The sequence below is a fragment of the Gobius niger genome (genome assembly GCF_951799975.1).
Source record: "Gobius niger genome assembly, chromosome: 3".
In the NCBI taxonomy this organism is placed as follows: domain Eukaryota; kingdom Metazoa; phylum Chordata; class Actinopteri; order Gobiiformes; family Gobiidae; genus Gobius; species Gobius niger.
The window spans coordinates 10982693-10999931 of NC_136854.1; the positions used below are offsets into that span (position 1 = coordinate 10982693).

The 17239-nt window shown below is 42.2% G+C and overlaps 1 protein-coding gene across 1 annotated transcript in view; it reads right to left on the minus strand.

The window, feature by feature from the left end:
* The window catches only part of grin2ab (glutamate receptor, ionotropic, N-methyl D-aspartate 2A, b), a 409906-nt gene that overhangs the window by 59731 nt on the left and 332936 nt on the right, over window positions 1-17239 (minus strand). The window contains exon 12 of the mRNA XM_079552610.1: window positions 8005-8158. Within this exon, the coding sequence (XP_079408736.1) occupies window positions 8005-8158 (154 nt within the window). The remainder of the gene's footprint in view (window positions 1-8004; window positions 8159-17239) is intronic.

Consider the following 17239-nt stretch of genomic DNA (forward strand, 5'->3'; position numbering starts at 1 on the left):
TTGGGCAGCTCCAACAGATCCCCACAACCCGGCAACAGACAAGTGGAAGAAAATGGATGGATGGATGGATCCTCTTAACCCACCCTTAACCAAGCACATTTTCTCCAGTTCGGCTTTAACCAAATCTAAAAGCTTCTCGACCAGAGCTTACAGCCTATAGATACAGACATCTCGTCATAGAAGGGGGCGTGGCCTCGCCGAGGGGAAAAATCTTTTGGGAAACACAATTTTTCACTCTTTTTAGCCATTTTCTGGTGGAATATGAACTTATTTATCACACATAAATAAAGTCCAGTGTAAATCGGGCCCATATGGATATTTTCTCAAAGCAGATTGTTCTGTAGAAGTGAAAAAATGGCAGTCATAGCAAGCACTAGCTAGCGTTAGCATTAGCACGGTGCTAACATGTAACATCATGTTAGCGTTCTACGTTTTTTTAAATGTATTTATAGGCTGTTGAACCACTTTGCTCCTCTCCATGTCTTTGTATTTTTATTTAGTAGAAAACTATATTCAGAATTCAGCATTTGTTGAAGTAGTTTTTGAATAATTAGGGAAAGTTTAGATTTTTCTCAAAATTGATGTGTTGTTGACATTTCACTCTTTTGTTGCGTTTCCCTCACATTTTTTTTTTCCGTTCTTGTCACGTTTTCATCATGAACCTGTCGCTGTATTGGACGCTCTTTCCTTTCAAGGGGCTTTTAGATTTGGGTAAAGCCGAACTGGAGGTTAAAACAACTACCAGCAAACACTCTAATCTCAAAGAGTACTGAAACGCGAGCGAATGACTCAAAACACGACCGCGAGTATGTTCTTTGACGAGGGAACAACATTCCAAAAGCTCTAATACGATCGCCGCTTGTAAAACATGAGGCGAGAAGCAAAGGAGGTAAAGCTTTGTCTGAGCATTAAAAAAAAAGAGACTGCATCACGCTCCATTTCCCCTGCCCCAGACCACATAGAGCCGAGAACAAGACGGATTTGGCCAGCGCGCAGTCTCTGAATAAAATATTCCATTTTATGTGGGGGAGCTCTGCCAACATGGAAGCACCTCCTCAGGTTCTGCCCCAGTAGTCGGCTCACAGGGGGCAGGAGGCTTCTGGCTCTCGGTGCGTTATGTGCGGAATATGCGGAATAACAATGATTCCGAACAGAAACCTTTTTCTCCGCTCCTTAGCCGGACCCGGATGAGGAATGAGGGAAATAGACTCAACCTGCAGAAAGAAAACATTAGTGATCGAGGCAACACAAAAACGTTGATAGCATGTTTGCGATTGAGATCTGATTTGCAATTTGTTGAATGTCAGGTTCGACTGCGCATTTGAACGCAACATGGCTACACACAATGCAACTTCCTGGGTGTATTTTCTTTTGTTTGGGCACAGTAATGAGGAGGAAAACTTCGCTCATAAATTGCTGAAGGCGGGTGCGTCGGAGAGGAGGGAAAATCTCAGCGTCAATCCTGCACACCGCTAACTTTTCAAAAAAAACATATATAAATATATATAAATAATATATTTGTGTGGGGCCCTGGGTGTGCCATACCGGGCAATCCCAATCTTTATATTGTACTGCTGATAAGAGTTTGTGAACTAAAAACATATACAATAGGCCAGGATGAATGAGAGTGTGTTTGAGAGTGCACATGGGGGACGACGGATGGAAATTAGCTAAGGCTATAATCCGGTGTGGCTTGTTTACATGCAGGAGACTCATGTATGTTCATTAACATGCACTGTCCCGACCAAATAAACCAATAAATAAAATAAATATACCGCACGCTTCTATTCAGTACAGCTCGATCGAAGTACTCGGCTTCTCGCGTATCTGCTCTACCCAGTAGAAGAGGAAGAACTTTATTTATATAGCGCCTCTCACAGACATAGTCACAAAGCGCTTTTACATGAGACATGAGAGGGTTTCTCCTATAAAAAACGCAGTTGTTGTGGGTGGGGCTCCACGGATGCACACACTGGGATACACATTACTGAAGGTAAAACAAAACACAGATGAGCGGTTTTGTGAGTTGCTATGAGAACTATGTGGATGAATAATTCCTTTTGGTGGGGTTCATGGAATTATTCAGTGGTGCCAAGGTTAGAGGAAAGAAATCAAGCTACATGCTAATGTTATGCTAACACCAGTGGCTAAATGCTATCAACTGTAAAATCACTTTTTACAACAGCGGTATGATGTTGTAAAATATCCATCTGACCTGCCTCTCTTTTTTTAAGGACGGTCCTCTCTCCTCTGGCCAATCAGAGGTCAGCATCTGTTCATGCCACGTTAGCTCTGCCCAAAAACCTGGTCAGTCCGGATTAGTCCCGGACTGGGCAGTGGGGACGCTCGGCTAACAGGGTAGACCAGGCACTGGGACGTAGGGCCTGCCAGTGGAAACAGGGCTTTACTCTGGCCTATCACCTGGGACCTGTTTGCCATGGGAGACCCAACCATAATGCCCCAGACAACATCGCTTCATCGATCGTTCGGGCGCTCAAACTCCCCACCACGATCAGGTTCAGTTTAAGGGGAAGCTCTCGGAGTAGAGCTGCTGCTCCTTGACCTGCTGGTTGCCTCCCTGAGAAGGTGTTCCGATCACGTCCCACCCAATGGGCGAGGAAAGCGCTTCCCTTTGGTCTTCAAGGCAGATGGCTGACATTGCTGTGATACCATCCCCGGAGGGGCGACTCCAGAAGATTCAATAATACATGAAATCTACAGTAATTGTGACTTTACACGATAACGTGTCAAAAAATGGAGCACTGTGGAGTCCTGTTGCTGCTCAGTCTGCCTTACGGGGGCGGAGTTTTTTGGAACATGCTCTGTTGGAGCCATCATGGATTCTGTCTCAACTATAGTCATTAATGTAAATGAGAGGAGTGAACAATGACAGTCTATAAATCTGCAGTCTATGGTTCCAGGGAAGTTATTTCTTTCTTTTTGAATACACGGGCATATGGAAATGGCCATAGAACTCCAATTTTGGGGGTAGAAAGTTAATTTTGTGTAATTATTCAATGGGAAAAAGCCAGGGCCCACAACCTCACATTTCAAAAGGGCGATTGCTGGTTAAAGGCTTCTTGTGGTTTACAAACAGTAAAAGAGACAGTGAAGTTTGAACTGTTACTTGTGGTCCAACTCATTTCTTGCTTTCCTAATGCACTAGCAAGGCTTTATAATTGGATCAACAGTATCAGTTTTTGTTCAATAAATGTCTGCTTTTACATTATACTGAAGGACAAAACAACTTTTCTTCATAAAGTTATCACTTCACCGATGTAAAACTCTGTTAATACCACAGGCATTATCCCATCAAACTAAAGTAACACTATAGAAAAAAAAACAAGGGGGGAAAGGAAAAATACGGATTACTGTGTAGCAAAGGTTAAGACAGATAACTCTCCTCTCTCTATTGTCAGACTATCTCCCTCCCAGAAAAGCAGATGGCGGATTTAAACTTTAGGAAATAGGAGAAATCTTCATAATCTGCTCAATGTGCCGATGGCCTTTGAAGAAATGGTAAATAGTAAACACCCAGTAATTCCTTTACTTAAACACATGCAGCTGTTCAATTTAATAAGAACATAACAAACCGAATCATTACGCGTCTCCCCCATCTGGACGTGATTGTTTTGGGAAGAGATTAATATGAAAATGCAAGATGGCGCTGTTTCCGAATGAACCCACATGAAATCAGAAACACTGTGGGTTTTAACCATTGTCCAGGGGAGCCTTTTAATTACAATACAATATGTATCACGATACTTAGGGCACGATACTTAGGGCATGATACGTAAGTAAGTATTGTGTCTAAAAGAGACACTACATTACACTTAAATATATACCAATTTTACCGCTCCGACATAGCACCCATCATGCACCCCTGCATTGGATACACGCTCGTACACGCACAGAAACTCTACAAACCAAGGCACGACTGAAACAATAGAAAACGCAACCTGAATAACTTTTGATTACACCCTCCCCAATCCCAACCCAACCTCCCTTAACACCTACTGCATTTGTATGCTGTATACATTATATTTAAAATATTACTTTTTCTGTTTTTGTAATTGTATTTCCTTCACTTCCTTCCTGGGTGTTTGATAACAAATAAAGTATTGTGTCCTAAAGTTAAAAACCAAATGCCACTGAACGTGCATTACCACAGCAAAGTGTAGGTTCAACACAAAAGTGCAATTTAACAAGTTTTGAAAGCAGTGGTTTTGCCAGGGATCATTTATCTCCAGACAGCGTCATCAAATTCTGTCATGAGCTGTTTTAATCTGTCATTAATTAATCTCTCATGATATGCATTTTTTATATACCAATTATTTATGTTTGGAAATAATCTGAGATTTCTGAACAGTATCATAGAACACAAATTTTGCAAAAGAAATTAGTTCAAACTCGTGGGTAAAAGTCTGAAAGGAGGACGACTTATTCAGAGCATCATCTGCTCGTCAACATTAAGGCTCATATTTCACTATTATAAATGCAACGTGGAGCTTATTATTGGCATTTCCAGTGTTTAAAGGGACTATACGGAGTGTAAAAATGTTAAAATTATGTATTTTCCTCCCTCTACATGTTCCAGCCATGTCCTAATGTGTAGAATGAGCCCAGACCTGTTCACCACAACTGCCTCTAAAATCCTGCACTGTCACTCAGAAAGGTGTTAATTCAGGTCTGAAGTGCCGTCATGCACGAGCTTAATATAGAAGGTGCAGTTACACGTATGACCTGAGGTGGCAGTAGTGAGTATAAATGGTAAATGGACTCAACTTATACGGCACTTTTCTACCTTTATCAGGCCCAAAGCGCTTTACACTGCGTTCCAAATTATTATGCAAATTGGATTTTTGTGTCAAAAAGGTAAAAAAAAAAGCAATAATAATGAAACTCATGGATGGTATCGTGTCTTGGGGCTCTATGAATCACTGACATTAATCTCAGAGACCTGGGATGAGTAGTTGTCGGGTTAAGCCCAGTTAAGGGAAAAACTACTGAAAAAGGGTGTTCCACTTTATTATGCAGATCATCATTTTCAAGCAATATGGGAAAGAAAAAGGGTCTTTCTGCTGATGAAAAGCGTGAAATAGTTGAATGCCTTTGTCTAGGTATGAAAACCTTCGATATTTCATGAAAGATTAAGTGTAATCATCATACTGATAAGAGATTTGTGGATGATTCAGAGCACACTCCGTTTTGTGCAGATAATGGCACAATATGGACGGTTTCTGCCAGACAAACACATCAGATTAAGAGAACAGATGCCACAAAGCAGCATACAGGTATTTGAAGCTGCTGGTGCCTCTGGAGTCTCTCAAACATCAAGGTGTCGGACCCTCCAGAGGCTGCAGTTGTGCATAAACCTTCTATCCGGGCCTCCCCTAAACTGGTAATTGAATGCTGATGAACAGAAACGACTGCAGTGGCTCAGAAATACATGAGACTCCTTTTCAAACAGTCTTGTTCACTGATGAGCGCCGTGTAGCCCTGGATGGTCAAATCAATGGAGTAGTGAATGGTTGGTGAATGACCACAATGTCCCAACAAGGCTGTGACGTCAGTAAGGAGGGGGCAGAGTCATGTTTTGGGCCAGAATCATGAGGAGAGAGCTGGTCGGCCCCTTTAGGCCCTTTTAGGCTCCCTGAAGGTGTGAAAATGACCTTTGAAAAATATGTGGAGTTTCTGACTGATCACTGTCTTCTATGCTACAAAAAGAAGAGCCGTGCTTTCCCGAACAAAATCCTCTTCATGCATGACAACGCACCCTGTCATACTGTAAAGAATCCCTCTGCATCACTGGCTACTATGGGCATAAAAGGAGAGAAACTCATGATGTGGACCCCCTCTTTCCCTGACCTCAACCCTGTTGAGAACATTTGGAGCATCAACAAAAAAAACTTCTATGAGGGTGGGAGGCAGGTTTCATCCAAACGGCAGCTCTGGGAGGCTATTCTGACATCCTGCAAAGAAATCCAAGCAGAAACTGTCCAAAAACTTACAATTTTAAGGTTTTTAAGAATTTTGAAGCTGCTATCACACAAGGGCTCCTATGTTAAAATATAACTTGACCTGTTAATATTTTTTTGATTGAAATAGCTTTTGATTTCAGTAAATATGACCTCCCGATGCTGCAAAGTCAACAAATGACCATTTTCAGTTAATTACAAGCTTTAAAATGTATTGAAACGATGAGTTGCATAATAATTTGGAACAGTGGATTTTGAGGTTTTTACTATATTTATTTTTGAAAAAAATACTGTTATCACTAGGACATTTTTTCCACCACATTTAAATGATCCTCTACCAGTTAAAGACTTAAAAATTATGCTGACTCTCATTTGAGTTGACAATTTAGAAAATCTTAGAAAAATGTCATTTGCATAATAATTTGGAACGCAGTGTACAGCGAGGAACCAGTCACCCATTCACTCTCTCATTCACACACCAATGTACGCAGACAGTGGAGGCAAGGTGGGTGAAGTGTCTTGCCCAAGGACACAACGACAGTGTGCATTCGCGGGAGCTGGGATTCGAACCCACAACCTCCCAATCACGGGACGACCTGCTCTACCAACTGCGCCACTGTCAAAACCTACCTTTGTGGTGCCCCACGCCTCGTTCTCTCTCTCCCCTCTCTGTCCTTCACGGGTTTATCCAAGTTGACCCTCTCAGCTCACATGTGACACTGGCACTGTTTACTTGCCGTGTGAAAAGCAAAGCGAAGCCACGCGCCGTTCCACTGAGATGATCCACAGAGGCCATGGTCAGAAAGAGAGAGAGAGCAGTGCTGCGCTTGGACTTTCATTATGACTTCATTTTCAATCCGTCATGAAATTTTCTATCAAAAATACGAGAGAGAATTTCTGATTAATGTAACCTCTGATTGAAAGTATCGATATGTGGTACTGCAACAAAGGCGAATTGTGATATATTGCAAAACAATATATTGTTCCATCCCTAGAGGACAACATCATATCAAACAGATATGAACATTGCAGGACCATTATTGATCGATTGTAGTATTGACAGAGGAGCCATCTGCGCAGCCTTACTGTCATGAACTATCTTTTACACATCATTAATGACACTTAAAGACAGGAGACGTTCCAAAAGCGCCTTTATAACGGCTCCGGTGCCGAGCGTTGTTGTGCATCTGACATCAATGCACATCCTCCACTGACGAAGCTATTTTCAAACCGATTTATGTATGTTGACAAAGGTGACAGCGCATCAGCTTCCTCCCATTTAAGTTATTAATACCACAAACAGCATCAAAACAGCGGTGCGTTTAACGGGGGGCAGAGAAATTTGAACTGCGGTATGACATTGTTCCTGGAGTGGTGCTTTGCTGCATTCAGGTTTGTGTAAATGAGCGAGGTTCAGTCCGTTTCCTTGACTCTGTGCAGTGTGTGCCATGTGCTGAGCAATCGTGAACCCCAAGTCGTCCCAGTGCGAAGTTGCCGTAGCCTGCCATGATGAGAATTCTCCCCATTTAGACTTTTTAATATAGAAGAATAGCACTGGATGTGGTTTACCATTCGAGCCATTCGAAAGAAACCCAGGAAGAACCAAAACATACCCGTCCCAGCAGCTCGCCCCAGAGGAGACCCCAAACGAAGAGTCCATGAGGCAGGATCGGAGTTAGATCAGATTGAGGAAGCGGCTGAACAAGATGTGCAACCTGAACGGTCAGTGAAACACCTGTGGTCATCAGAGTTGTACAACATTTTCTGTGGGACAGCAAAGATTTTATGTTCTGGCGGGCTCGGGGGGTGATTTTGAAAAAGGGCTGGTTGGCAAAGAGTTGAGGTAAAATGTTTAGCAAAACAAATCTAGCTTATTAGCAACTGTTGTTTCTGGTTGGGCTTCGAGAACAATGTCTGCATGTTTCTTGTTTGGAAAGCATTTAAAAAGCATTTAGCACTAGCATGATGAGTTAAAATGTTGGAGCTGAGAGTTGTAATGAATATTAAAAAGCGGAGTCGGAGTTACCGAGAAAAGCGGATGGCGAGACGGTGCCGTTGCTCCGGGAAACCATGACGCTGATGCCCGTTTCCACGAAGGGCACGGAGAAGTCGATGGCTTCCGACCTCTCCTCATTGATGGTGAGCGACCCCACTGCCATCTCGGCCTTCTTGTACACGACCTGCACACAACACACAAGCAATACAGGCCAATGGTTACAGGAATTCAACTACATTCAATCACAAACTCTGTTACTTAATGCAATGTAGAGGAAGCACAGATAAGAGTGAGGCAGTTTAAATGACACTAAACTTTGTAGTGATGGCAATTTTGTAGTGTATCAGTGTTGTTCTTGGACTTAAAGGGACTATACAGAGTTTAAAAACTAAGTATTTTCCTCCCCCTACATGTTTCAACAATGTCCTAATGTGTAGAATGAGGTGGCAGTAGTGAGTATAAAATGGCTAACTTGCATCTAGCCCCTTTAAAGCAGTGCTAATTAACATGTTTACCTTAATAAATCCTTTCCGTAGTCCCTGTGGGGGTAATACAAGTGTTTATGGGATGATTGGAGGGTCTTTCATCTCCCGTGGTGTCTCTGGCCAGAAAACCCTGCTTGCAACTTGACTGCCACCGGACCGGAGCCACCAATACACACTAATAGAATCACGAAGAAGAAGCCAGCATGCTAGCGAGTAAAGCTAACTGCGGGCTAGCATCACTTTATACTTGTATACTTGGATGTACAATATCCCTCTCTCCCTTCGCCTTTTCTGTCAGTGTAGTATTTACTCTCACGGACAATTAATACGTTAAAAAATCGCAACTTGCTACGACACCTGCAGTTGTGCTAATGGCCTCTAGGGGCAAGAGTTACCTAGTGCTGCTTTAAATCTTTTGGACTAAAATGCTTTTTAGCCAAGGGTGTAACGGTTCAGCAATCTCATGGTCCTGTTCGATTCATGGTGATCTGCGAAAGTCTGACAAACCACCTTCTAACACCTTTGTCTCATCTTGTCAACAAAAAACTCATGAACATCGCATTATTTTCTTGTCACCAAATGGCTATTTTTTTCCACAAAATGATTATTGTTTTGGCCATTGTTCTGTGTGGACTTTACAAACAACAACTTTTAAAAACTTGAGAGGGAAAAGAAAACCCAAGCACTATTATCACTATATTTACAAAGGTAAAAATAGCGTAAGATTTTGTCGCTGACATCGAGTTCGATCCAAAGCAGGCTGTCGATCTTCAGCTCCAGACCTGACACAGACCGGGGGCTGTACAAGGGCCCACAGACCAGACTTACAGCGCTGTGAAAAAGTCATTCCTGATTTCTTACATTTGCTTATATTTACCACACTAAGATGTTTCTGATCATCAAGACCATTTTTATATCACACAAAGACATTCCCAGTGGATACAAAATGCAGTTTCAAAATGATCCAAACCTCTCTGGCCCTGTGTGAAAAAATGAATGTCAGTAATTGAGGTTTGCGACAGCTGGTGTTGAATTTCTCACGTCGCTATGGGATTTGCTTCTTTGGGATCCTTGTCCTGCTGTATGGCCCAAGAGCGCTTGAGCTCGAAGGGCTTAAACTAATGGCCGGACGTTCTCCTCCAGGAGTTCCTGGTTGACCCCAGAGCGTCGCACTACCACCTCTGTGTTTGACGTTTGGCATGGCGTTCTCTTTATCAAATTCTGCGTCGTTTTTACAGCTGATAACAAAAGTTCAACTTTGGTCTCGTCAGTCCACAGATCATTTCTCTAAAAGTCTTGGGAATCCTCCAGATGTTTTCTGGGAAAGAGACGAGCTGTTCTTATTTGTCAGCAGTGGTTTCGCCTCAGAACTCTCCGTAATACCATTTTTTCTCAGTGTTCATCCTATAGTCGAGTCATGAACTCAACTATAAGAGACTAACAAGAGACAACTAAAGTGGGTTGGCAATCTCTAGAAGCAAGGAGGGAGCAGCACTGTCTGCTGTTTATTTATAAAGCTCTTCTTGGTGTCCTTCCTGATTATTTGTTTAATCTTATAAATGTCAGGTCAAATGCTGACCAGCTGAGGTCTCAGGACATTTTGACTCTCGAGTCTCACCGTGTAAAGACAGAATGGGGAAAGAAGGCCTTTTGCTACTTCACACCAAATGTCTGGAATGAGGCACAGAAAACCTTTTGTGTGGATAATCTCATGTCCTTTCATCAGTTTAAATCCCTTGTAAAGGAGTATCCTCCGTGTGACTGCTCTTGTTTTTAAGTTTTACACATTTTCTTAGTATTGTGTTATAGTCTGTGATCGTTCCACTGTTGTTTATTGTTAACTGTTTTTTACCTTGTATGTTTTAACAGGTCTCTCTGGCAAATGAGACATTGAGTCTCAAGAAACCACCTGTATAAATAAAGAATAATAATAATGAACACATTGACTAAGCCCAGTGAAGCCTGCAGATCTTCTGACGTCCTTCTGGGTTCTTTGGTGACCTACTGGATGAGTCATTGTTGGAGTAATTTCGTGGCGTTATAGGTTTTCTTATTTTGTAACCTACTTTCTTTGTCTAACATGTCTAATCAGGCTTGGGGCCAATGAAACTGAACTGAGATTTTCAAACAATCATGTTATTCGCAGTTAATCACAGAGGGGGCATTTACTTTCCCACACAGGGCCAGGGAGGTTTGATATTTCTTTCCCTTAAAGCAGTACTAAGTAACTCATGCCCCGAGAGGCCATAAGCGCCACTGCAGGTGTCGTAGCATGTTGCGTTTTTTTACTCATTAATTGTCAGTGAGAGTAAATACCACGCTGACAGAAAAGACAAAGAGACAGAGGGATATTGTACATCCAATTATGCAATGAAGATGAATTTTTCACTCAAACTTGGCTGTAAATACTGTTTAAGTGGTGCTAGCCTGCAGTTAGCTTTGCCTGTTAGCCTGTTAGCTTCTTCTTCGTGATTCCATGTATTGTGCAAGGGAGAGAGGGATATTGTACATCCAATTACACACTGGAGCTATTTGTAACCAATAAATCTGTATTGGTCTGTAACTGTTTTTTATTTATTTATTTATTGGTTTAGCAATTGCAAACATTTTCAACACTCAAAATATCTGCGTCACACTCGGTCATGTTTGGGATACGATCTGGGTAGTCCTGACCTTCAACCTGGACCAGCATGCTTTGTGCTCTGTGAAATGCCGACCCGCTGAAGGAAAAGCTGCAAGTGTGGTTTTCTTGCCAGAGACACCATCAACAAGTTACTTAGTACTGCTTTAATGAATATGATAATCATTTGGATACTGCATTTCGTGTTCACTGGGAACGTCTTTGTGTGATATAAAAATTGTCTTGCTGATCGGAAACATTGACTGCAGCAACACCGTGGCTTAGTTGACCCCTTATTTTCCAACCGACGCCTCCGCTCCCCTGGACACGCAAGCACCGGAGAGGAGACCGGTGCTATGCTTCGACTATAATCTCTATTCTATCTAGGCAAAAAAAAAAAAAAACAGCCTTCTTCGGAGAGGGGAAGAGGATCACTTCCAGAAGAAGCCTGTGAAATGTAAGTGTAAGGGAAACCGATATTTTCCCTTGAGAGGCAAGGGCGATTGACTGGAAATGATAGAAAGACGAGAGGAGGCAGGGACGGGGAAGAAATGACCCCACACATTGTTGAACATGGTATGATTTGTTTTGATTTTTGTGCGGGAAAACGTTGAGGCTGAAGACACAGCCCAAAATGTCAGCGATGCTTTCAGGGCATGTCCGGCTTTACCGAATCAAACTACGACTGTCTTACTCCTCAAGCCGGCGTTTCTGCTTCTGAGCGCATCGTGACAGATGGAAATGCCACTCACAAAGTTCCCCCCAATCCTTTCACTAAAAATATGCCTTGGATACAAACGCACATGGGAGAATAAGTTGGACATTTGTCATTTTAGGTCATTTCCTAGTGCTCTTTCCACAGGTATACTAGGGGTCCCCTCATGGATCAAGGGCTCTCCTGAAAATCACAGGGACTTCCTTGGTAAAATATAAGTAATATTTATATAAATGTAAAAAAGTTTTTGGGGGCCTCATTTATAAAGCTCACAAACTAAGGCCCAAACTTTGCGTCACTGCTCCTCTGCACCAAATCTGGTATAACGTGAAACATTGTGCAGCTCCACGCAAACTATAGGTATGTACTTTTCATAAACACTGCTAAGAGACGAGGAGAGAAATTTAGAAAGGGGAAGCCTGTTTGAGGAAGTCATGTTTGGTCACTTTTGAAATTGTTTATTTCAACTTTTGTGCCAAATATTGGAATAAAAATGACCAACCAATAACATTTTTTGTGTTAAAGGTCTTTTACAGAGCATTCCTGTCATCATTGGTGCACACAAACAAATCTATGAACACAAGTCTGCTCAACCCCTGTAGAGGTCCACGAGTGTAGCCGTTCAGAGACAATGGCCCTTCCGAAACGAGCAGATTGGTAAGAGGTCTAACTCCAAACCGGATGTCAGCGTCCGCCATGATAAGAAGCCTCCAAATTGGTCTGTCAGTTTGGAAGGAGTTAAGAAAAGGAGCCTCAATGCTAACTATCGTAGCCACTTTAGCACAGGGACCTCTGGTGCTAACTAGCCAGTGATTAGGAGCTATGTGCCATCCCAAAAGCCACTGTGCCAATCCTCCCACCCCACTCGCCCCCACCCTCGAGTGATTCATGCGCAACCACTGTTGATTGACAGGCGCACATTTAATAAGAAAAAATATATATAGGATAAGATTCTGCACAAGCCAAACTTGTGACAAAAGTGACAAAATACACGTTGTCGTCCCCACAGCTCAATCACATGTCAGTGAGTTAAAGAGTAAACGGATTAAATTAAAGCATTTTGTGCTTTTGTGCATTTGCTTTCATTTAGTAGAAACTTAAGCCGCATGGCTAATTTGCTACTGTAGCTTTATGAAACAGCTGTTGAGATAAAACAAGGCTAAAGGGAAATGTCATGTCTCATCGTTTTTTTTTCTTTTTTTCTCCTTAAATGTCTTCATTTGGACACTATGTTGTTGCATACGCAATACAGTGGGTGGCGGCATGCGCTTTTGTTTGCCTGCAGTCTGCCAAAAACCTAAGAAGAACAGCAGCTGTTGGTGATGTCACTTCCCCTTCCCCTGGGTAAGGACGTTCGAATTGGGAAAATAGCTCTGAAGCTCTAGTTCACTAACTGCACAGAGATCTAACAGTCGACCCCATGAAAGGTTAAGGATCAGGAGCTGGGGTTAGGACATAGAGGCCATAATTTGATGTTTCAGACGCAGCCACTCCCCGCTCCCTCCTCACACACACCACCCGCACCGCTGCCTCATCAAGTACGCACACACAATGATCAACACATTTGACTGTATAAGGTCTGCTTTACATTCTTACCGCGTATGTCCAAATGTTTTATGGATTGAATATACAGCGAGATGCCATAAGCATATTCTTGAGCTTGAGTTGCCTCTGCAGCGTCTGCCCCTCCCTCTGTGTCCCCCGCAATTGCTAAAACCCACTCATTCTCGCCTCATGTTTAGGTAAATTACTTTGCATTGTACTTTTATAGTGACTATGCACTTTGTGAAGTCAGAATCTCGCTCAGTTTTATAAATGAGGCCCCTGGTCAGGGTTGGTTTGAGGTTAAAACCGTTCGCCTGCTTCCAAAAGCCTTTTGCAACAATGATACATGTCTGGACGACTAAGAGCTTGCATAAAGAAAAGCTTCTAAGACCACACGAGACATTTAGCTCCATTCCCCCAGCTTGTAGAAGCACTTTGAAGCCCTCTGACTGACACCTCTTTGGATCAGCATCGTCTCAGGCTGTTTTGTTTTGTGCACAGCATTAGTTCTTTTAGTCTTTAAACCAGAACAGCTCCTCTCACACAGAGCCTTCATTTACGCAAACAGTCACAATTAGAAAGCCAACGCGACGCAGAGACAGTGTAGCTCAAGGCAACTTTGATCAACATTTGGAGACGGGATGTTTTTCCACGAGGAATGGAAGCAGAATATACTGTACGCGCTGAACAAAACCCGCTCCAAAACAAAGTCTGCCAACTTCGCAAATAGGGAACACAGCTGTAGTGATACGAAAAGTTTGCAGAGCCCCCTTTTAATTCCTTTTTTTTTTTTTGCAGTCGGAAATTAAATCTGTGGTTGTAGTCATCCCTGTTTCTCCGTCTGACAGTTAGAGCTGAGGAAAAGTACAGTACGGTTCTGCAATTATTACCCATTTCGTCTTTAATGGAAGTGTTGGTTATTCAAATGTGGGAGTGCCGAGTTCCATCTGTAGCTGCGTTTCCATCAGAGAAAATAATATGCTATCTGTCTTAAATGTGTAAAATAAATGTTCTTAAAGGAACAGGCCACCGTTTTTCCATACTGAGATATGTTCTTACCTGAGCTTAGACGAGCTGATACGTACCTGTCTGGTCTTTGTGCCCGTGTAAGAGCATGGTAGCTTCTAACTTCACCCTGTTTGGAGCCATAGGAATACATTGGGAGAGGCGGAAAGGACCAACATCTTTGATCGTTTTGCATGACTGAGCGCACACACACAGACCAGACAGGTACGCATCAACTCGTCTAAGCTCAGGTAAGAACATATCTCAGTATGTAAAAACGGTGCCTGTTCCTTTAACAAAAGCAAATGTAAATGCCTCATAGAGTTTTTGCGAAGGATGGGCGGTGGTGACCTGGTTACAGCAGTCGGCTGCATGATGCATTTGCAGCCCTTATCCAGCAGAGGGCGGACAAAACTCTTTAGTGCAGCTTTTTCTGTTCTCTGTTTTGTTTTTGGCCACATTCACTTGTCAGAATTAGTTGCTTGTTTGTGCCTAAAAAAAATGTTTATTTAGGAGACACGCTAAAACTAAGCAAAAGTATCTTAACTACTCTGAAGTTCTACGGAAACACATTGTTTTTCTTTTTTTACTATTCAATCCAGCTTTTATATGCCCACAAAATCAGGCTTGTTTTTGTTTTTATTCCGAAGAGACTGTGCAGCAGCGTAGGAGAAAGTAAGAAAATAATATTAAGATAAAAATTCATGCAATTACGCTGGAATGTAGGCCGGTCAAACACTTAAAGGAACACGCCACCGTTTTTACATACTGAGATATGTTCTTACCTAAGCTTAGACAAGTTGATGCGTACCTTTCTGGTCTTTGTGCGTGACTGAGGGCACGCACAAAGACCAAAGATGTTGTGAGCATTTGGCCTCTCCCAGCATTGTCCTATGGCTCCAAACCGGGGTGAAGTTGGAAGCCACCACGCTCTTCCATTGGGCACGCACAGAGGCCAGACAGGTACGTATCAACTCGTCTAAGCTCAAGTAAGAACATATAACAGTATGGAAGAACTGTGTGCCCTCAGTCACGCAAAACGACCAAAGATGTTGCTAGCATTCGACCTCTCCCAGTACATTCCTATGGCTCCAAACGGTTGTGAAGTTGGAAGCTACCACGCTCTTCCACGGGCACGCACAAAGACCAGACAGGTACGTATCAACTCGTCTAAGCTCAGGTAAGAACATATCTCAGTATGGAAATACGGTGGCCTGTTTCTTTAAACTCCCGCGCTGACATGAGAACCCGGCAACCTCCTTTCACTGAGAGGAGAAGCCCCGTCATTCCTCGTTTGAAAACCTTTAACACAATCCGATGAGTAATAGGCCGTTTGAACGCGGGGGCTGTTTAAAACTACTGAATGGGGCAGTTCTATGATTAACATTTCCAGTGGTGTCATAAGTCGAGTGTAAAGCACAGTCTTGTTTTATTAATGAGTGAGTGACCCTTGGAAGTGCGCAGATTAAAAGTCCTCGATCACGTCCAATAAATAAAGAGAGCAGATTAAGAACTTGGCTCCGACATCAGCCCCGCAGGCCCTGTCACAGCCAAAACCCTCACACCCTGGGTACATCGGAAAACGACACTGACGTCTTATTAGGAGGCAAGGACGAGCGGGCAACGAGGGGGAAAGGGAAGGTGACTTTAGTTTGTCTTATGAGAACGCGTAAAAAGCTCAAGTGTTGTTGTGTTTTTTTTTTTTTTAAGTAAAATAGGTAACACTTTTTCTTACACTACCATGATGCATTGTACCCAACACAATTTAGTACAATGTAATCTGCTTTGTAACAATCTCATATCACTTGTATCCATGTAGCGCATACACAATGTAATAATGTGCATTAGGACTTAAAGGGACTATACAGAGTTTAAAAAATGTCAAATTAAGTATTCTCCTCCCTCTACATGATTCAACAATGTCCTAATGTGTAGAATAAGCCCAGACATATTCACCACAACTGCCTCTAAAATAGTGAGTATAACATAGCTAACTTGCATCTAGCCCCTTTAAGGTTAGGGTTAGAGCTAGGGTAAGTACTAATACACATTATTACATTGTATGTCTAGCCCTTAGGTACAAGTTATTACATATTGTTACAGAGCACATTACATTGTACTAAATTTGGCAAGTACAGTGTATCAAGGGTAGTGTAAAATTAAGTGTTACGGTAAAATATTTTATGAGCTAATGTAGAAGTGTTATGTATTTTAACTTGGAAGTAAATGGAAGTAAAAAGAATGTACACTTTTGTTTTTTGCTCTCATTTTTCATGGGATGAACTCAAAGACTTTTCTTTACACAAGAGCACTCAAGTGGTTCAGCGTCGGGACCCACCATTAACCTAAATGACAAAATGTTATTTAGTATATATCTTATAAAATATTGTCTTTTCTATACAACTTTTTAATGAACATACAGTAGATATGCCTTTAAGACTGAAATTATGACCAAAACAACGGTCGTGTGTCCAAACAGTTTGATGAAAATGGTTACGTGACCCTCTTTTGGGCCCCGATCCACCAGTTGAGAATCACTGGATCAGACCAAATGAATATTGCAGAGCTGTGCCAAAGGCTGTCTACAATAAAAGGCCACTGTGAAATGTTTAGCTTTGGAGCGTTTAGTTCTTTGATGCTTGTACATTGTGTATTGTCTTATATATAAGACAATACATATACATATATATATACCTTTTGTGAAGCACTTTGGTCAACAACAGTTCTTTAAAATGAGCCACATACATTTTATTTGATTTTGATTTGACTTATTGGGGAGGTCAGAAAAGTTGATCAGGTTGTTGATATGGACAAGAAATGGCTGTCCCCCATTGAGCATGTTTGGGATTTTGGCGATCGGCGTTTACAGTACGACAACGGGATGTGCTGTACTGG